General features: G+C 32.0%; 1 protein-coding gene and 1 long non-coding RNA gene across 25 annotated transcripts in view; one reads left to right on the top strand and one right to left on the bottom strand.

The window, feature by feature from the left end:
* Tm1_1 (tropomyosin-2) overlaps positions 1–23,548 on the bottom strand; it is a 41,783-nt gene that overhangs the window by 17,517 nt on the left and 718 nt on the right. For 4 of the 24 annotated variants that reach the window (XM_011185774.3, XM_029040882.2, XM_054225252.1 and 1 more), the window contains exons 2-5: positions 18,555–18,708; positions 17,618–17,743; positions 2,756–2,889; positions 2,444–2,561 (exon numbers count right to left, since the gene is read on the bottom strand). In XM_011185774.3, the coding sequence (XP_011184076.1) occupies positions 2,444–2,561; positions 2,756–2,889; positions 17,618–17,743; positions 18,555–18,668 (492 nt within the window). In that variant the 5' untranslated portion in view covers positions 18,669–18,708. Of the gene's footprint in view, positions 1–1,238; positions 1,357–2,443; positions 2,562–2,755; positions 2,890–7,514; positions 7,839–7,953; positions 8,413–11,184; positions 15,004–17,617; positions 17,744–18,554; positions 18,709–23,548 lie in introns of those variants that run through there. The other 20 variants (XM_011185773.3, XM_029040881.2, XM_011185767.3 and 17 more) reach the window with 16 other exon arrangements.
* Positions 8,905–10,863, top strand: LOC105213154 (uncharacterized). Its single transcript, XR_851762.3, has 2 exons — positions 8,905–9,552; positions 9,693–10,863. It is a non-coding gene; the product is annotated as an uncharacterized LOC105213154 (long non-coding RNA).

Raw genomic sequence — 23,548 nt, 5'->3', positions numbered from 1 at the left:
TTTTTCTATACTTTCTTTATTTTAGATTATAAACGTTTTGAATTTCATTCTGATGTGCGAATGTGTTTCAGAAAATATTTAGTAAATATCTCAAAAAGTTATGATGTGTAAATTATTACCGTACGCGTGTACATATATTAAAAAAAAATAGGAAGAGTTTTTTAAGGAAGTTACTTCCGCTTTTGATCGCTTATTTTTAATTTGTAATTGTAAAGGCAACCTTACATTATATTACATTTTACTTGAAAATTGTTCTCACGTATCAGTCAGCCATTTTTATATCGCTCCTGCTTTCACTTAACGCTCAACTATACTTATTTCAAGTCAATGCACATAATAGTTAAATTTATTTTTTCTATTTTTTACAAATTTAATTTTCTTTACTTATTGTTTTCAGTGAATATACAATATAGTAGCAGCACAAGTTTTATTAGTTAAAAAAAAAAATCAATATGGGTTTGTTAATTAACGTACATATAAAATTATTATACAATAATTATTGTTATCTTTAGTTTCAATTCCTATATATCCGTATCAGTTACTATGTTCCGGTTCCGTTCGTACAAATAGTGCATACTAGCGATGCTCTAATATTTCTTTCTTATGTGGACACACACACAAAGCAACAACCAAAGTGCCAAATACCCCTCTAGATTTGGGGTGCTTTATATTGCGTTTAGTCACCTCAGACAGCAACTACCAACTGTTGGGCAGCATTTAACACAAATGTATTTACATTTGTATTTGCTTTGGTCATTACCTAATTATCTGGTCACCATCGTCAAGTCATTTCATTTCTTTTACTTCTTTACTATAGTCATTATTTTATCAATCAACTCTCAGCTAATGCAGGCGCATTGCAAAAAATATGCATTTTTGTTGTTTTTCAGTTTACTAATGTTGTTGAGTTTGTTCACATGTCGATAATTGCAAAATCAGGTTACTTGTGTGGGTGTTGGAGCCGCTGTATTGATATCTTTGCCAACATTGTCAGCGTCAGCCGAATCTTCGACATTGTTCGTGTTCACGTCAGTTTTAGCGTCAGCGTCAGTGCCTATTTCTACATTTACATTATCACTAGAGTTAGTAACATTATTAATTGCATTTGCAGTGGTGATGTTGTTGATATCATTGTCGGTAGTGATAGTGGATATGGTGTTTCTTAAGAATGAAGACGACTCAGCGATAGAACAACTAAGCTTAGCTAATAACTCAATGATTGGTTTATCATATTGCACCTCATCGTATTTCTTGTCAGCCTCCTCAGCAAGGAAACGAGCTTCCTTTAATTGATTCTCAAGGGCGTCCATGCGTTCTTCATCGGCAAGGGAGCGGTTCTCAAGAATCTTGCGAGCGCTGCATGTTATTCACACAGTTTCAAGTTGATGTTATTATATCGATTTCAATGCCCATAGGAGACCGTTCAACGGTATGTTGAGAGAAAAAACGGTAAAGATGCAGTTTAGCGCACAGCATACAGGTGTTTCCATCAGTGTGTCGGCCATGTGGTTGTTGTTGGTGTAGTAGTAGGTACACACAGTTTTAACATTGATGTCGACATAAAAACAATTGGAAGGCGCATACGTTTCGGTGGTGGTAACACGTTGTTGTTGTTTATAAATATATATATTATATTTGTTTACAGTAGGAATAGTCATATGTTTTTGTTTTATTTCGTGCAATTTAGGTATATAGATAATACAGTTGCGGTGCGAACCATTTTCGTTGAGGTTATGTTTACCAAGATCACATATTGAGTTTATATAAATATTGTAGAAAGTAAATAAAAAAAATTTGATGTTTGGGTTAGAGAAATGCCTTTCTAAGCAATTACTATAATTATTTCATAATTATTTCTCACTAGTTAATTCAAAAATTTCTTAAAATCACATTATTTGAACACCATTAGTGAAAATGGCAATGTAACAAGACAATTACAATAAACTATCATTTTGTTCTGTCAATATAAACAATTATTTAATTTAATTAATTTTTAAAAGAAAAAAAGAGTAAAGAAAATAAAATGGCATCTTTAAGAAACCTTTGAATTAATTTTCAAATACATAGAAATAAGAGATAATTTACAAGGAATGAGCTTATAATGTTAACCTAGAGTCAATATCTTATTATAATAAGATGCACAGCAGCAGGCAGTACGTTGTAATCCAGAACACATGTTGCGGTCCAAACGCCTCAGTTGTAAATTGTTTCATACATATAAATGAATACAATGGAATACATAAACTTATAACTATAAAAAAATTACACGTCGGTAGAGAGCATTACCCACAAATTAAATAAAAAAAAACACTTGAGAGCAAATTTCCTAAACCTTTTCACCTAAAACAAATGTAAGCCTAATAACCCTAAGACCCTAACTAAGTACGCACACTAATTTGGCGTACTAAAGGAACTCTTTTGAGTTGTTTACTGAAAAATATACCTCTTCGTATTTTTTATCGGCCTCTTCGGCGATTAATTTTGCCTGGACTAATTGAGTTTCCAAAATAGCTACTCTGTCGTCTTCCAAATTTGTACGATTTTCAAGAGCTTTTCGTATCCTGTATATTGGAATTTGTAATAGTTAAAATTATTATATATATATATCAGCATAAATCTGTTATACTATATCACTCGTATGAAGATAAAGTACCAATACATTTACCATAAATTACTTAAGAGGATATTAAGATTAGTTAATCTCTAGATGTAATAAAAATCCTTTGTTGCAGTTCGCAAACAAAGGTATACTAACCGTTCGCTCTCATCGGCAGCTTGAGAAGCTTCCGAAAGCTTGGCTGTGGCTGATCCCAAACGCTCTTCTGAACGTTCCAAGTCTTCTTCGAGCAATTGAATGCGACGGTTCAATGCAGCTACTTCTGATTCGGCCTGTAATTTCAAATTAAACACCACACATAGGAAATAGAATTTTCGTTCCAATACAAAAAAACTTATATTATACCTTATAAGATATGTTTAAGATAAATCTTTATAACTAAAATAAGAAATACTCAAATACTTTTAGAATTAGCTTAAAATTATATTCCATGAACTATTGGTTTCTCAGCGAGTTAGAAAATTATGCTTATTTGGGGAAGTTATACTTCATATTTCTAGATTTTGTCTAATATTCAGCTTTCAAGAACAAAACTGCTAACTATTAAGCTGAAACCCTACAACTGCTAGTGGGTAAGCTCTCTTTTTCCTATAAATATTTTACTGTAGTTCTCAGTAAACTCCATGGGATCCGATTTTGGTTTGATGACCTGTAAAAATAAATATAACTCCGCGTTGCGTCCTAAGGTATGTGCAAATATTTTGAATCTCCTAAAACTTCTTGAAAAACTTTTCAAATTTACTAATTAGCTGTGTCAGCCGAATTTTGTCAGCGTAAACGCAACGATCTGAATATTCATATATCCGAAAATATATGTAGTAAATAAATCCCTAAAAAATTTTCTATTATTCGATTAAGTTATAACAACACTTAAACCTTGAACAAAATAACCAAATTTCTTTGTATTCATTAAAGTAATTCCCTTCACAATAAACTTTAAAACCTTATCAATACAATAGGTAGGCGCCAAGATGATCGCTTTACCGTACGCCATGAAAGTAACAACACCATAAATTCAAGTTGAATGACATCATTGGGCACGAGACATTTGCCATGACAAATACTATTAGTACCACCCGAAGAGACAAAAAATTCAATATATATTTTCATGCCATACTTGTGCATATGTATGTATATAGAATTTCGTCCTCAACTACAGAAATGAGTAAAAAAACTTGTACTTATGTGCAATAGAGGAATGTATGTATCTCCCACTGTATGTATGGAAAAAGTTTACGCCAGAATTTTAAAAACTAAATTTTTAATGCAAAAAGATACGATTAATCGTAATAAATGTATACTACTATGCACCTCAGAGAGGGCCAAATAATTTACTTGGCAATGTTTAGAAGTTAATATTTCCGTTGACCAACTAAGCAAACCAAACTAAATGTGGTAGTGCTCATTGGCCAGCGCCAACAATTTATTGTAACATCGGTGGGGCAAGCGCTGCGGAACCACCACCAAAAATTACTCAACAAGTTAGGCATGCAATGTTGAAACATGCTACAAAAGAAAAAATGTTAAATGGGAATATCCAAATAACCAAAACGAGGGAGAAATTTATCTATATAATATAGATATATAGATTTGTATATATTTGGATAATAACGTTTGCTATTTTCGAAACCAAAGGTATGGAAGAGCAAATATTTCAAAGAAATTATGCATATAAGGCACTACAAATCAGATAAATTTACAGAAAAAGAAAATACACTACAGTATGACAAGCTTTGTGCACAACTTGTGATATGAATTTGAATGAAGGTAAGCTTACGTCATCGCCTGCTGAGCACTCAAATTCTTACATATATATGTACCTACATATACATGTACAATCATACATACAAACAAACATTCCAAACTAACAAAATCAACGAAGTGAACAAAACGTTCACGAATACGGGAGTGTAAATGGTGAAAGAATTGTAGAGAACTGATAAAAAAAAAACATTAGCATAAAAAAAAATCGGGCAACAATAAGAGCGGTAAGCCGCAGTGTATCTTATACATACGCTTCTCAACTATTGTAAACGATAAACGGTCATTGAATTGGACAACTTGCTAAAAAGTATTTAAAAATTCAAGACAACTTTGTCTCTCAATTTTGTGGCATGTAAATGAGACACAACAAATAAGCATAATAAAATCTTATAACCGTATTGAGAAATTAACCTCATTCGGAGTGAGCGGTTGGTGAATGTAGTAAAAGAATCATTGAAATGATACAGCAGAAACGCATACATACACATATCAAGAAGTATTAAAATGACCAAAGTGCCATTCAAATTTCTTGCTTTCTTTGCAAATCTAACCAATAATCTCTAGACCAGAATTTACTATACATATACATATGTACATACAGGAACTATGCACAAATGTGCCGGTATAGCGTTGAGACAAAGTATGAATTATAAAACTAGTTATTATTATAATTAGTAAAACGAGTAACGCTGAATGCGGCAACAAATCGTCTTGGTCATTGCATGGTTACGAAGAAAATATATTTTTCGTCACAGCTTTTATATTAAATGTAGCGGCATTTGTTGTTGAGGCTATGAAAAACTGTCACACAGCGTTGTCAATAGCAACATACAATAATACACTTTCATATATTAACATATAATTTAAACGAATATAATTCACTCATTTCAATGGCAATATGTCTGATGCATTGCTATTAAGGAGTGTTCGCGACAAACGAATGCAAAGTTTAGATTACCATGCTGATAAAATATGCAAAGCACTCACTAATTCATTAGAGAAATGTCGCTTGTACATACATATTGATACATAATACATACGTAGCAATTATTTATAATTTAAGTCAACTAAAATTAGTGAGTTTTCAGGAAAGACACAATTTTTTCTTCACTAATATTCCAGATTTACTACCAAACACCAAATGATCAAAACTGCTCAATCACATATATAGCATACAAATAAAATTACTAATTGCTTTAGTAATTGAAAATATCTCATGATGTAATGTGAAGGCCACAATTTATTCAATTAACTTCATACCACATAAAGATAATTAAACTTTACCTAAAATGTGATCGAAAATACATTTTTTTTAACTATTTTTTATTATGTACCTTGGTATGTACAATGATTTTATTTCCAAATGTGTTCCAATGATTGTTTTTAATGAAATATGTAGCTATTTGTATGACATCAGTAGGGTATGACACACCAATACAAAATATGTCTTCAATAATGATTACATAAAATAACAAAAAACATACATAATTACCATATGTGTGATTGTATGTTTAATGTAATAGAAAATGTTTGAAACATTAGATTTAATTTATAGTTGAGAAAATCACTCAAAAATTGGAATGACCTAATGAATAGACATTCCGAACCATGAACATGAATTAGCACAACAGATAGTCGACCCACAGATAATATTAAATATTAGAGCTCGACTCTTCCCCTTGTGTCATGGTAGCAATTTTGTATAGCAAACTATTTGCCCCAGCTCAGTAACGGCAGCTTTATTTATTGTTTACATAGTCGACATAAGTATAACATGTTATAGCAATTATATTACGCAAATGAGTAGACACAGAAAATGCTACATTTAAAAATCATTCCATGTAAAATATAGTTGAAAATATAAAAAAAATTGAAATGTTGCATGTAAAGATAACCAATAATGCTTAATCAGAAATACTTAAAAATAAGTATTTCAACAAAAAACATTTTTGAAAAAATTCATATTTCACTTCAGAGATATTGATGGAAATGGTAAAAGTAACTATCAAAAACGAAAATAAAAACTACATTGACCATTACAAATAAACTTGCCAACAGCGCCGGTCATTGCCTCAAGCGGAACTTAATTATTCAGTTCTACCTGGTATTCTTCATTTATGAATTTCAACGAAAATTTTAACAGAAACCATCTGTAATTATTTAAATTGGGAATAAATGAAGGCCGTAACGGAAACCATACTAAAATGAAATTTAATTGTCTTAGCAGTTACATTTTAATTAACTACCGATTGAATGACGAACACGTGCTAACTAATTTAGAGAAAATATCTAAAAGCAAGTTCTATGTTTATTAAAATACTTTTTAAGCCATTCATTTTTTTTAAACATAAAATTATTTAATATTTTAATTTTCTGATGTTTTCATTTATAATTAATATAAAAGATGAAAAAAGAAAGAAGTGGAAGTAACTGAACTTCAGTAGCTGTTTATCCTTATATTTTACAATATCTTTACTTACAGGTTTCAATAATAAAACACATTCTTGGAACAAAATTAAATTAATGAATTAAGGTAATTCAAACTAATAAATGAAGTAGCTGGTAAAAGTTTTGATCAGAAATCAGTTGTATTACGAATAAAACTAAATAGTCATCTATAAATTACGTAATTTTAATATTGATTTTATTGAAATTACTTGTTTCTGTAAAACAATTAATTTAGAATTAATGCAAAATTTTAAACTTTGTTGAAAATATTGATGCTAAAAAATGTCCCCTTTGACAAATTGTACATATGGCAATATTGACACAAGATATTTGACGTTTCCGCACTGTTCGCAGACAGCTGTGCAACGTAGGATGCGTCGTCCTTGTCACACATATTAAAAATTAATTCAAAATATTAGAGAGAAATCTTTACATCGAAAATGGTCAATATTAAAATTATTTATTTAGAATCAACAATAAAAATCAAAATTAGACCCATCAAGTATTCGCAGAAAACTGTTCAATATCTAAACTTCATTGAGAAACCAATCTTAATGTTCATGGAAGTTTTATAATAAACATTTCGATTAAGTGATAGCGACACCTGCGTCAGGCCACAGGGTATACACGTACACAACCCTCCTCTTCCCTTAACAAATTCTGCTATGATCAGAGTCGAACTTACTTCTTCACGTCGAACGACCTCAAGTTGCAAACGCTTGTGATATTCCTCACATTCATCTTTATATTTCTCCATTTCTTCTTTGGTCTGGCGCATTTTCTTCTTTAGCACATCCAAAAGAGTGCCTTGTGGAATGCTGGTCGTCATATTTAACTGCTTTTATAAAACGTGGGGTAAAGGATGGTCAACAACACTACTGCTGCACAATTTTTTTTATGACACCAAAATTTTGGCTTGATCGTTGTGGGCAGAATTCTTTTCAACTTAGCTTCGCACTTTTAATGATGGTTACCACGCACACAAACGGCACACAAGTAATACTTGAAACTGGAAAAAGATAAACGAATTTTCGTTTTTTGGCTCTTGTGCAAATTTGTTAAATTTTTTTTGTCAAAAAAGAAAAGTTTAAAACATAATATCTTGAATTAAATAACTTTCGTACTTTTTTCGCAGCACCAAACGATACAAAAAATTAACTTTTGACTTTTAAGAAAATGAACACGACGGTGGTAAGGGCTCAAACAATAAAAAAAATATGACACGAAGAATAGCGAAAAAGAAAGAGAAGATATGAATGCGGAACGCAACGAAACGAAACACACTACACGAACAATTTGGAACCACCGGTTTTTCTGCTACTATTCCTACTTTGTTTCCTCTTTCTACCTTTCTTTTAACGTTAAGCACTTTTTCCTTATAAAGGTAGCTTAACTTGATGAATTTAATAATACACGCACTTTTCTTTACACTTTACGAATAAACTCGATTTAGTATCGCACACAAAAGAGGCTGTACTAACTTGCAAACTTCAATAATTTTTAACACAAAATACCACGTCTCGATTTTAAATGCCGCAGCGAAAAAATTATGAGCTCAGCACTGAGTGAATTCGTATCGCAAAATGAAATCGGTCAAAAATTTCGAATTCTTTGGAAGCGGACACACCGACTACGGCCAGCCAAATATTACGTTGACAGTCGTGTATTGTTGTTGCTAACACTGGAAAATGAACAACCAAAGAGAATATAGCTCTCACAAGCCTCGCCTTAATTTGTGAATGACTCAAAACGACTTTGAACAAGGCCAGCTAGCACCGTATTTAGTAAAACACTTGTACACGAAACTGTTGTGCGAAAGAGATGCTTGCATATACAATGAAACACAAATGAAGCACTTTAAAAAGTAGTTAAATTATCTGAGCACTAATTGCATAAAATTGGCTTGTGGCAGTCAAAAAATGTTTGGCTACAACTTAAATAAATAAGTACGTATATTTAATTAAAATATTTATGATTTTGCAGAAAGCAAGAGATGGGGTAATTTTAATTAGTGTTAAATTATAGTAGATTCTAATAAGAAAATATACTCTCTTATAACCGTTGTTGCCAGACTACTCATTTTGAACATTTATTCGAAAGGGGATATAATTCAAAGGGATAAAATGAACAATCCTTAAAATGTACATGAAGAGTTTCTCAAAATATTTTTAACAGTAAACTGACGAAAAGTTAAAATTACTTTAATATTTTTCATAAAAGTATTCCATTTAATTGTAACCACTGATTTGAGCAAAGTTAAACTTTGCTAAATAAAATGTTGATTAATTAAGCAACCATTTAGCGAATTTATAACAAATTAGCAGATCAGAGACAGACTTATGATAAAAATATAAACATTCATATATTAGCGAATGTGCAAACATTTATATACATATACATTCACACATATATGTACATATTTATATATGCGTAGCACTATGCTTCAGTAAATGGAAATACACATTCGCGCGTAAGTTTTCCATTTATAGTAGGTGACACATGCGAGTACTTATTGTGCATGATAAATAAATAGTAATTATTATTTAGTTCGCATGTTGGCAATGAAAAGAAATTAAGAGTAAAACATATTTTGCCATTTTAAACCTTTCCACATTTGCCAAATTTGGATTTCAACGGTGTGCCGACAACTTTTATTATCGCTGCATTGACTGTCTGCCAGTCGTAAGGTCGTTGATTCCATAATTGTCGAGAGAGCGAAAAACGTGAGAATTATATTGCTCTAAGTATTTTATAACAATTATGAAAGCACTATTACAGTATTTGTTTGATTAGAATTAAGTTCTAAGCAATAACTACTACAATAAGCGTTAACTACAAATCATTTTTGGTCAAAATCTACCAGGTCACTTGCTACAAAGTGTGTAAAATCGAATGGATGACAGGAATATTGAACGTCATACATCACCAGTTAGTTGATTCAATCAATTCGTTACCATAAAAGGTGCTAATGACCATTTGGAACATTAACGAGTTTTGAATATAAGTGCATAGAAAAAATGGCAAATTGATTAAGAAGGCTAAGAACGATTTTCCATAAAAGTAACTTATATGATTTTTTTTTATATTTGTCTGATAGCTGTGAGTATAGGTTTTATCAACAAAAAAAAAATTAAAAACAGAAATTATAATAAATAACAATGTTATATAGTCGGTTGATAAATTGGAAATAATTCTTAGGACCTCTGCTTGTAAAATTGAAATCTTTAATTAGATTTGTTGCGTTCGTAAAATATATTATAAGCTGAATAGAAATTCTTAAATATTTGATTTTACAAACAAATTTAACGCCGCCTAATTTTGTGCAACAATTTAATTTGTATCTGCCCAACCAAGAATGAGCTCAGCAACACATAACAACGTCTGCCAAGAAGGTCATCGTCACGTATATGTGTGAGCGTATGTAGAAAAGAAATTCGTAGCTTAATATACGAAAAAGCAAGTCGAAAAAAGCGTATAATACAAACTGGGTCATTATCTATAAAAGACGTAGTACAGAAAATTACAAAACAATATTCAACACAATTCAAATGTTGGTTATGCTTGTATATCACAGGAATCGTGTAAATAAATATATACATAAATATATATAAGATTAAATATAGCTGCACAACAATTTGAATATGTACCCACAAAAGCAATGAACATACATATGCAAAGAGCTGACAAAATCTAACTGAAAGCGAAAGAATTTTTTAATTCTATAAACCCACAAGTATTATCAACAATTATTTCGATTATTTTTAGGAATAAACTAATGTTTATAACACCTACAATGTTTTGTAATCTATATTAAAATATGAAATACTATTCATTCGCATCTTTCACTCACTCTAACATTTTCAATATCACCTAAATCAACTGTACTACTGTATATCCTCACATTCATATTAGCTTAAGGCCCCAGATGCCATAGCTTCTATTTAATACATTGTTCTGTAATTTAGTTATAGTTTCTATATTTTTGTAAATAAATAAATAAATAAATAACACCTACAATAGTGTCTTTGATAGAAGTCTTCGCATATTTCGACTGAAACTGCATATCACTTTTTACGACTCGTTATCGACTTTTTTACTAGTACTTTTAATAAATTTGCTCAAAGAAAGTTTTCTTTACACCTCTCTTTCTCGAAATTTTTAATCCGAGAGATTGTGGGAAAACGTTAAGCTGATACCGAATACCTCTTCTATTTACCTCATCAAAATATTTGCACATGTTTGAAGGTACGCAAAAATTAGAGAGTATGTTGATTAGTTATTAAATGTAATTGATTAAATGAAATTAAAATTATTTCACATTTGACTACCTTACGGAGTCGCATGCTTTTAATTACCCGTTTAAGCTGCGTTTTCATGATGTTATGCAATTCGTTACGTATGATATTGAACTTCATCATAGTATCCGAGCTGAATATGGAACGGCCAAATGCGAGTCCAGGATAGTCGGCGCAGCGACCTTTATTACGACGAGCCTCACGCTCTGCAACAATTTCTGCGGACTCGCTGGTACAACGTAACTTCGCCCACTCAGCTGATTGCACATCCTCATCATCAATGGCGATACCTTCATCTGCTGCTGTATTCACTTCGCCTGTACTTATTACATTACCATCTGCATCTGAACAAACTGATGCACGTTTACTCTTATCCTTCTTTGCCTTTTTCTTTTTTTCTGAACGATCCAGTTTTTCACTTTTATCACGTTTAGATTTACTTTTTTGTGATTTTGGAGTTGCACTCTCGGTTGTAGTAGTACTGGTGGGCGTTGGTGCGCTTACCACGCCTTCATCAACCATACTGCTTTCATCCGTGGGAGTTGGACTGTTGCTACCCATCGACGTAGTTACCGAATCGGTAAGGGGCAAGTTTAGCATTGACGATTTTGTGAGCTGCAAATCCAAGTCTTCATCTTGCTCATCGGTATATTGTGAATCTCCCATTGTCGAAGATACTGTTTCTACATCGCTTCCTCCACCACCACTAATGGACATGGTGCTGTCATCTTGTACTGCTTGAGCTGCTTGACGTAAGTTGGTGAGTACACTTTGTGAATCACCTCGATATAATGCAGCTAGTATTTCTTGAACATTTGGAATATTTGGACGGCGTGTACCCGTAAAACGTGGGTGATGCTGATGGCCGCGTCGCCTATGTGAGGTAGGAACGGCTGGTGATGTATTAGTGGATGCAGATCCTGCACCACTTGTAGTGGACTGCATATCTGCATCGTCCACACTCTTGTCTGAAGTTGACATCTCTGATTCGCTCCAATCAGCACTACAATCACTCTCGTAATCGTCGTCGACGTCACCTTCGTAATAAATCTCTTCTGATCTAGCTCTTACACTACAGCAGTCGTAAGCTTTGTTTATATTACAATTCCATGCACAACAGGCATCTTCTTCGTCTTCACAGAAATAAAGTAATTTATCCAAATAATTTAATTGTTCTTCAATCGAATCCCAACGTGATGAGATAACAGATTCAGCATACGATTCTCTTGAATTCTTCGTTCCAACACGTTCAATGCCAATTTGTTGTTTACCTTTCTCCTGTTTTGATTTACCACTACTATTACTACCTGCTCCTCCGCCACTGTGGGCATTTTTCACTAAATTTTGCAATTTTCTCTTATGTTGTTTTTGTTGTTGTGGTGGATGACACTTTTGCTGTTTCTTCTTTGTCGCTGAACAGCGACAGCTGTTCGTTTGACTACCGTTGTTGTTATTGGCCTTCGTTGGACACTTGACGTCTTGCTTGCGTAAGGTTGCCACACCAGCAGCACTGCTATTGGTCGCTTGGCGGTGCTGCCAGTCACAACCACCACTAGTCAATAGGTGTCGGTGAGCACGTTTAAGTTGTCTGATTTCGTTATTTGCGCGCCGACGACGAACATACAATAAGGGCGACTGTTGCCGCTGTACGTTCTGCTGTTGCTGTCGATTACGCAGTGTATATTGTTGCTGCTGCTGAGTTGGTACGCTGCCAACTGCAGCTATTGCTGTTTTTCTTATGTCAACAGTGGGTGCTGTTTTCTGCTTCACTGTGGCCGCAGTAGGTTGTGCTATATTCAGCTTTTGATTTGTTGACGTCTTCGTCCTTGAGATTTTTTTACTGTTGGCTGCCGCTTTCAACAGCAATGTTGTAGTTTGCGATTTTGTTTTTGCTACAGAATTTTTATTCAATGTATTTTTAATTTGTGTATTTGTTGTATTTTGTGTATCGGTATTTCCACCACCTCCACCTTTTGCTTTAAGTTGATTTTTCGTTTGCGGTTTTTTACTATAACTCACTGTTTGCCATGCGTTTGTATGTATTTTATGTCCGCACAGTGTTCCTTGAACCATAATGAGTTTGCTCGTTCTAAGAGTTTATAAATTTGCGCATAGAAATCTCGAGCGAATTATTCAGTTTGGGTGCATAAGTGATTTTCACTAATGTATATCAAAAGAAGACAGACTATTTTTATTTTAAATGTATTTTATTTGAGTATGCTTTAACTGCTGCAACTGGCAAACTACTATGGTTCGCCTGATTGCAGTTTAGTTTATATACGGCACTGTCAAAATTCGAAATGTCAACGACTGATAACGGTTTTTGTTTGTATACAACTACAGTTCCGCTTTTCACGTTATTTTATTTTGTTCGTATGATCTTTGTGCAGTTATCACTTGCGTTTACTCGTACATTTGATTAGCTGTCAATCTGTGTACTTCAAATATTTGCGGATGCTGATTTATGTTGTTTATTTTCAAAATATCTTGAGCATATTTCTAATTGCCGCGCATACGCATATGTCCACAAATTATTTATATTGATTTATGCATATTTTCCATCTCAAAGTTCATGCGTACACTTTCTCTTTATCTCACTGCTGCATTGACTTTTCTATTAGACTCCGATCAAAATGGGTTTAGTTACTTTTCAACATAACATTATTTGTCTAATCATGTTGTTCTTTCTTTTACTGTTTCTGAGTTTCAATTAAACTGTGTGTTTATTGTTTATATACATGTTATGTACATATATACACCAGTAGCACGCATAATCACACCACTATTTACATGCATACATATATACATACATATGTATTATCGATGATACTGACGTTAATATCACACCCGTTTACGTAGAGTTTGCGTGATTTGGTAATACTTGCTTTAATTTTGTATTTGTATGTATGTATGTACATATGTATATTTAGTTTTCCGGTTGCATTTGAGTCTGCGCTAATATTTGCAATGTGCAGTAATATTTTCCATGCTCCAAACACTAAGTTACAAAATTTTCATTGGAATATATTTGCTTTTTATTCACTTTTTTCGCAAATACGTCAATTTGTTTGTTTAAGTGCAACTCTAAAATTTTATTTAACTCACATTAAATAAATATAGAGTTTTCAGTTATATTTTATTACTTGTATGTAATTATTATTATTATTTTTTCATTAAAAAGCTGCACCTTTCAAATCGCTACCACACACATTTGAGTAACTACTTAAAAGACTCTTCAATTTAATTATGCGGCATTGTTGGCCTCACTTCTACGATGATTTAATTTCTGCTGTTGCTTCTTCTAACCATAGCAGTTGGCTGTTGCTTCAGCTTCTGCTTCTATTGCCGTTCCCGTGGTTGCCGCTATGCGCGCTGCTTGTGGCACGTAATATATCTACTGCATACGCCTGTACATAAGTATGTCTTGTATGGTACATAAGTTTGACCGTCATATACATACATACATGTACGCTTAATTACTACTCCTGCTCCATATGATCAGCAACGTATGCTCTGCTGTCTGCACTCTCTGCATGCGCTGCTATTTGAGTGATATGAGCAATATGCTTGACTCACACGGACGCCACCCCCTACTATGACTCGCCGGTTGTGAACGTTACACTCCCAGTGATCTATTGAATATGTGAGTGCTCAGGAAGAGTTGCCGTAATGTATGTACCTAGTATGTATGTATGAACAACCATATGTAAAAATTGTAAAAACAAAAAAATTTAGCTAAACTTTCTAATAACTCGCTCCCACTCTCTTTGTCGTCTCTTACGAATTTTCCGCTTGACTAGCCGACTGCAGCACACTACAATTCGTGACCGTCGACCATCAACCCATCGACCCCACTGTGATCGTACAGTAAAACTAACGGTGCGCACGCCCGCCCTATAGCAGCTAAGCAGCATATGTGGGAGCGTAAATGTACATATGTACATATGAGTTTGTATGTATGTACGTTTCAGCCATGTGCTCCACTTTCTCTCAGTCGAGGTCGCCGACGAAGAGAGTCAACGCCAATTCAATGCTCTGTGTCATCAGGCGAGTATTTTCATATGGATTGTATGTATGATTTGTATTTCGCCATATACATACATATATGCATGTGTATATGTATGTATACATATTTTATAATTACAGTGTGTGATCATTCAGCCAACAGCGTGTATTATATGTAGCTTTTCCTCTAGCGTTCCATAAGGTAGTTTGTATTCGCTTATGCATTACTCACCATATGTACATACATACACACATACATATATGTGTAATTAAATTTATTTGTATAGGCGCACCGGTATGTAGTCATTTTTATATTTTTGTTTTGAAATTTGTTTCTTTTTTTCTTTCTTTTAATTAACAACTTTTCAAAATGTTATCTACGCTTTATAATTTTCTATTGAAGCTACAGCCGTAAACCCATTAATTTTTAGCAAGCAAGAAAAAAGTTGCATTTGATTATACAATTATACACATGTAATATATATTTACATGTGCATATGTATGTATGTATGTATATAATGATATATTAGATAACAATTAAGTTTGTTAACACCTTAAGCACCGTTAGAGTTGCTGTCTGTATGCGCATATTACGTGAAAAGTGCGAATGTTGTACATGCGTACATACACACACACACACACACCTGTGTATATAATTTTACTTCCTCTTCACGAAACATGTGCGCCGCAACTTGAAAATTTTGTTCGCAAAAATTTCTTCAGCATAAAATAATGCTTAAATTCAGTGAAGATTCGCATGAACCAATGTTTACCAATGTTATTAATTTAATGTGTTCCCATTGCAATGTTTATTTTAACCATTCGCAGTATGCTCATTAAATATTTCAAAAATTAAATTTTCAATTTGGCAATTTTTGCAAAATAAACAAATCGTTTTGGGACTCTTAAGAAACGCATGCGCTGAAAATTTTGAAAAAAAAAAAAATAAAAATCAACAAAATTCCACTACGCTCTACTCTCTGAGCAGCTTCACAGCGTCATTCGATATTTTGAAATTCACTCAAAAATCCCATAGCTCTAACCTCTTTCCGCCGTATTTGGAAATGGGCGGCACTCATGGTTTTACTCTTTTTCAATTTACTTATTATATACAAATGCATATACATATATACATTTGCAAATGTATGTGTGCATACATTTCCGCTTCTGTATGTGTGTGAATTTTCCGAATTTTCTACAAATTACCGATGAGACTGCATTTAAAAATAGATCAACGGAAAATGAGTAAAGTGCGCGTTTGTGCAGTTGGCAACGCGAATCACAATGTCGTTGCCAGACAATGGACTCTAGCCAATATGAAATATGCCCGCTATTCATTGCCAGAATATGTTATGTTAGCGCTGTTATGTTAATTTATCGCTCTCGATCGTTTGTTGTTTTAACAGTGGCGCATTCGTTTATCATGATAATCGTTTTGAATGAAGTATACTGAGTGCGAGACCTGTGTTATTTTTTTACCGTTTGGCATATTGACAGGTGCCAATGCGGTAATCTGTCTTCGTTTAAGTTGAATAGCTTTTACGTGTCAAAAATAATCGATAATAATCCCAAGTAGAGGCGAATGGCTCTAACATAATATTATTATAAATGCACATATATCTTGTGCCAAAACTGGCACATTCAGTGTGAAAAAAAAACAACACAAAACTATTTGAATACCTCTCTTAAAGTATATTAGAGTTCATGGAATATAGTATATGTATACACAAAAATGTGTTCTTTTGACGAATATTTGAGTATTTCTTATAGGTTATATATAAAATATAATTGATATTAAAAATTAAATAAATAAATATATTTCTAACTTAAATTATGAATATAAAAATATTATTCTTTTATTTATTTGATAAAAATAATTTGAATTAATTAATGCATATGATTTTCTAAAAAAAGGGGCTAATAAATTATGTTCAATTAGTTTTAAACGACCACATTTATATTGGAAAACCTATAAAAAATGAAAATTGGCAGATTTGCATTGAAAATGTTGTATAATATATTTGAAGGTGAAAAAGATTCTTCGTGAAAATTAAAAATTGGAAGCTTTCACTTGTAAAGCTTTTAAAATTGATCAATTTTTGTTTTTGTACTTGTAAAGATAAATATTTTGCTAATTATATTGTAGAATTTATCTATATATAATATATGATATATTTAAATTTTGAAAAATAAGAGAAATAGTTGTATGAAGAAACCCGAGAAAACTTACGTATTGCATTGTTTCTTGCTAGAATTTGGCATCACTTTTGAATGGAGACCATTATTGAGGGAATTCTGTCATAAAATATGGTAAGTGATACTCATAGAACTTCAATATGGTTTTCAAACAAAAAAACTTTTTGTATACCAATTTAGTTAAAATGACTCTGAATAACCCTAATATACAATATTTTAATATAAAATTTGTATAATAAATTTCGTATCTAAATATAATTACAACTAGTAATTTGAAAAATGACAAACTTACATTCTGTAGAGCCTTGTTCTTCTCTTCTAATTTGCCTGTGACAAGTGTGAGGGCTTCTTGTGTCTGATCCAATTCGTTTTCAACAGTCTGGATTTTCTTTTGCAATTGACGAGCCTCTTCCTCGGCCTACATAAACAAAATAAATAAAAATAAATTTTGGTTATTTTAATGTTCTTAATTTTGAAATATTTTTATTGTATTTCTTTTTATATATATTTTTTAAGCTCTGTTTATACTTTGCATTTCATAGATTTTAAAATTTTAGAGGTATTTGATAAATTCGGCAATATTCTTTTTGTATAGTTAACGTTTTTTATTAATTTATATATTATATAAAAAATTTTAAATTAAAAAATTTGACCTAATTTTTGCAAATGAATGCATTTTTATTAAATTAAAAAAAAAATGATTTTAAAATCTTATTTTACAATTTTTATTTATTTTCCTTGTATTTATGCCAATTTATCACTGTTCAATTCATATTTAATAATTTTCATAGCAGTTAGCGCTTGAAAAAGAAATTCATGAAATATTTCTATTGCACTACATTATAACGGTACTGATCAATCTAATTTTATTCATTATTCATGCGAAGATATTCAATCTTTATGCATTGTTGACGCAGCAGACACGTGCGTGAAACCGTCACTAATTAAGTTTTCTTCATAAGCAAAAACAAAAAAAAGCACAAATAATTTGCAATAAAAAATTTCAACAAATACATATATGTAAGTATGTATTTTATGTAAAAAAAACTTTGAATTTGCAGCAATTGAAACAAAAATTAAAAATGCACGCTTTTCAATTAAGCCGTTTGAATGTTTATAACTGTTTTGCTGATTGTTGGGTAGCTTATCGAACAGCTGTAATTTGCTTATATAAATGTACATCTAACTACGATATATATAAATTTGTATGTCTTTAAGTAATTACAAACCTTCTCGGCACGAGTATTGGCATCGCGTGCTTGCTGCTCGCAGACAAGAGCACGTTCCAATGCTCCGTCCTTGTCGATTTTCATCGCTTGCATCTTCTTCTTAATGGCATCCATGGTGGCTGGGTTTTGTGTTTGCTCTGTTTACTCGAAGAAACTGAAATTGGCAAATGCGAAATGAAAAGTTAAACGATTATTAAATAAATCATATACACAGATATACATTTAAGCCTGCAATTAAGTACATAAATAATAAATAAAATATTAGAGAGCACAATTGTGTTGTAGGTGTGGGAACATGTTGGTTTTCAACGAAACATCCAATTGTAGATTTGAAAAATTACCGTTAAAAAGCTTATAACACAAAAAAACCTTTATAAAAATTTTGATAGAAACTCTCTCTCTTTGAAATTCGAAAACTAATTAGAGAAAAGGTCGATTTAAAAGAAAGGTATTAGTAAAAACAAAAGGGCCTATAAGCAAACAATGCCAAATAATATAAAATAAGCCTTAACAAAATTTAAGAGTCAAAGTCTTTCTCACAGTACAGTAGAAGTAATATCTAGGTGTCTATTGTATAATGACACTATCCTGCAATTGTCACGTCTTTCAAAGTACTCACTCCATAATTCTATCCTCAGTTTGTAAACATATCAAAATTAGCATGTTTTGTGCTAAGATCGTTAATGAGAGCTAGAAGTCTCTTGTTCTTTTGCTTTCGCTCACCATTTTTCGTCTATGGAATCATTTTTGTTAAGAAATTATCAATTTGAGAATTTATAATTATTAGGCATACAAATGCCATTTCATCGATTACTAGAATTGAGGAAAACAATTTGTACGGGGGCATATGTCATACAGAACTGTATGTTTCTACAAATTTGAAACCCATCTTCACTAGGCTTACGACTTCTTATTAGAAGCTTATTCCTAGTTAGTGTGCGAACATTTTCTGTGACAGAAAGATAGACTTTTTTCTAAGCTTATACAGGGATGCGTAAACTTTTGTTTACACACCCGTTATTAATTGTTAATCTTCAAAGTTCATTGCTTACAAAAAAATAAAGAAACGTCGAACTTGCCCTAATTTTATTAACAGTTGTAAGCACCCATATATATTTATATATAAGTACATATATAATGTGCTAGGTATGTATGTATGTATATAAATAACAGCGTTCTACTTCAATAGACTACGGCGTTACCCTAAACTCAAAAGTGTGTACCATAAAATTACTTTATAGATGAGAGGTTCCGAACGCGTGCTCAGCATGCTGACATCTAGCGCTAACTTTTACCCAGATATAAATAGATGTAAGTAAATAAATGGTAAGATATTGGTGTGGAGACAAGTGACATTTTGCATTTTGATAACTTTGTGTATACACAACTGTTGTTGCTGATTTCTTAATAATGGACGTAGAGATGTATGTATGTATATGTATACATAAGAACAACTTTAAAAATAAAAGTTTGCAAGATTTTCTATAACAGCTGGTTGATAAAGGAAGTATACATATAACGGACTTATATACATATGTACATATGTATAACTGACTATTGCAAGCCCAACAGCATTATTTCGAGATGTGGGTTAAACCGTAAGGTTTTATGCAGTGTCGCTGTAATCAATTCCAAGCGCATATATGTAGTTCAGCGCACTCACACAATAAAATATGTATAGCAAAAGGCAACATATGTACATATATGTGGAGTGACGCATGACGAGTAACGTATGACGACGTCGGTGTGACAAAATAAATAAATTTTGGTCATTCAAACTGTTCACTGATTTACGTACGATTTTTTCGTTACGGTTGCAATAAAAATAACAACAAAGTTGCATGCGTCAAATGCTATGTGTGTTTTTGTTGTAGTATACAATCGACTTTATACCTGAGGAAATGAGTTGTATGCAAAATACGTAACGTAAAATAAATGCCATGCATACTGCAAGCATACCTCTACGTACACCTGTAGGTACATATGTATATACGTATCTACATACATATATGTATGTATGCATGTGCATATATTTTATTTATCGTATGTGATATACGAGCATTTCCATTGACTTTATAAAAAAGTATGAAGCATTCCAAAAGCCTGACTCAGTTTGAGCGCTGTCAGTGAAGGCGGCTTGTAACGATGACCCTGCCGCCGCTACACGCTCGCACACACTTCGAAGCACTTTCCTGGTCAGCTGTTACCGTTTGTTTACATTACAGCGGTCGCGAATATTCATGCATACTCGTATATATGTATGTGTATATTTATGTATTTTCTATATTTTGCACTTGAAGTTGTTTTCTTAAAATCAGCAAAGCGGGTCAAAAGCGTTTTTTTGTAAGTTCATGCATTTTTTGTTTGTGTGTAGGATTGGGTACTTTTTAACCGAATTAAGCTCAGTTTAAGGTTAATATCTTATGAGTACGGCTTAGAATTAATGACTATTTGCTTAAAAATTTGCAAACCTCTGGAAAATTGCACATAAATTATGTACTTATATTGAATTTCATAGCATGACTTTTCGTTCGCAAATTCGAAATTTCATGCAAATATCCACGAAATTATAATAAAAATATATCAAATTTCTTCAAGAAGTTTAAAATCATCACCCGCCTTAAGAGCTTTTTGTGCCTTATAGAGCTTTTAAATTTTTTTTTATAGAGCTTTTAAATTAAATTTAAATTGGAACTTCACAAGTGCTTTCAAGGTGCTTTTGTGATATTCAAATATGCACAATGACCAACTTTTTTTTACGTTTATTATTATTGTTTGTATGTGTGTAAATATATGCATTTGCACTTGGTCAGCAAGGTGACTCCAACTTTAAACATTCCAGAAATGCTGATTCAAGTGTTTATTCATATAAATGAAATCTATATATTTATACAGAAAATGACACAATTCATACTTTTATCAATTATTTGGAATTATCGGGAATAGAGTGTGGAATGCTTAAGTTTAAAAAAGTTATTTCATACTTAAATATAGAAATATATATATGTATATATAAATAAAGAGATTTTATCTATGTATGCGCTAAAAACGTTTAAATTTATCAATAACTTCATTCATAGACTTATTTTGTTTGTCTTTTCTTATACTGCGCATACATATATAGCATACAATTAGGCGCTTAAGCTGAACTTGACAACGGCGATGCTATCTAGTTTAAAACATGTTAAAGGTTATAATATAAAATAATTGGTTTCTAAATTTTTGGGCTTAGATCGCTTTATTTTTTTGTGATTTTTTTTTTTAATTTTTTGGAATGAATTTTTCGAATAAGTTCAATATTAAGTAGTAATCACTTGAAAAAAAGCTCAAGAATAAGTTAAAGGTGGAAAACTAGACATGGTAAATTACCAAAAAGTCAATTAAGTCATTAAGTCACGCACAAGAGATACATCTCTATAAGCAAAAAGAAAATTAAAGTTGCTATGAACATCTCAGAGAGACAGAGTATGCTTTCTAGCATACCTTAAATTGTGCTAAAAATAAATGCTCGAAAATTTTAAACGAAATAGTCAAAATTTCGAAATACCAAATAGATTTCTATGAGCTTAATGCTCATAAACAACGGTAATTCAGTAGCTGTAGTGGTGAATATATGCACAGACACACTCAAAAATACATATATATCTATGAGTTAGCGTACGCCAACGCCAGCAGGCAGCTGTTTAATGTCAGAATATTCTGCTAGAGTACCAAAATAAAACAACAACATGATCATTTTGTATGCAAGTATTGGTGGAAAAGGCTGCTGTTCTTTTTTTGGTATACGTATAAAGCTTTTCCGTGTCTAATTCTTTTTTCGGTGAACACACACACATACACGTAGAAGTGCTTGTGATCCTCGCGCAGCTTTTGTGGGAAGCACAATCAAATATAGAACAGTGTTGAGTGGTAGCGCGAATAGTCACCGGCCATTGGCTGTATGCCACAGTTAGGATCGAATTACACAGCGACAAGCCATGTGTTGCATAGTCTTTTAGGTAAACAAAATCACTTGTAGTACATACATACATACATAGTATATGTATATATGTATGTGTGGCAAATTGATGCTTGATGCTTAGGAATGTCCATGCCACTGGGGATTGTGCAAATAAGGCGAGTGCCCGTTAATGTGAATTTGGCGCATAGGCATTCAAGTATGCTTCTGCAGAAACATATGAGTATATTTATGTATAAGTAGCTGTCGAAAATGCGTGGGTGCTTGGGAAGTATTTTATCTGCGATTATTATTTTTTATAAACGTACGAAAATATTTCTTTGGAAACTATGTATGCTTTTGAAATTATTAGAATTTGTATGTAAAGATTTAGCTTCCTTCATATTTGCTTGCATCTATAAAGATTTTTTAGTTTTTTTTAATACAATTACTTTTTATTCTATTCATTATATTTTTTTATATTTTTTATTATTTCTCTGCATATTTTTTCTTAGTTTTCCTAATATTTATTTTGCAAGCATATGCAATTCTAAACGCTTTTTGTGGTTTTCTGCTGCTTCAGTTATACTAGTCGTATGCTGAACTTTGTGGATACCACTAACGCACACATACATACATACATATATTCCAACATATTTTGTTTTTATATGCAACATATGCTGGTGCAGCGGTTAGACTATTACATACAAATTTGCTTGACGATGCTTTAGAAAAAAAAAAATTAAAAAATATTTTTATTTCAAACTAAAGAAATTTAATTAATAATCAAATTTTTAAACAATTTCACCATAAAAATAGCAAATAGATATTTAGAAGAAATAACAAATTAAAATATATTGTTAACATATTTGTCTACACATCTTGCCCATTTCAAATAAAAAAAAAACTGTTTTGAATATGTATTTATTATTTTTTTGCAGAAAAAAGTACAGAATTTATCATCTTAATTTAAGAACTCTAAATTTAACTTTAAAAACCAAACTAATTTGAATTTTTATAGAAAGTACGTAGCTTCGTCGTAATTAAACTCTAATAC

Source organism: Zeugodacus cucurbitae, chromosome 2, assembly GCF_028554725.1.
Source record: "Zeugodacus cucurbitae isolate PBARC_wt_2022May chromosome 2, idZeuCucr1.2, whole genome shotgun sequence".
Classification (NCBI taxonomy): Eukaryota; Metazoa; Arthropoda; class Insecta; order Diptera; family Tephritidae; genus Zeugodacus; species Zeugodacus cucurbitae.
This window is presented reverse-complemented; position numbering and strand designations above follow the sequence as displayed.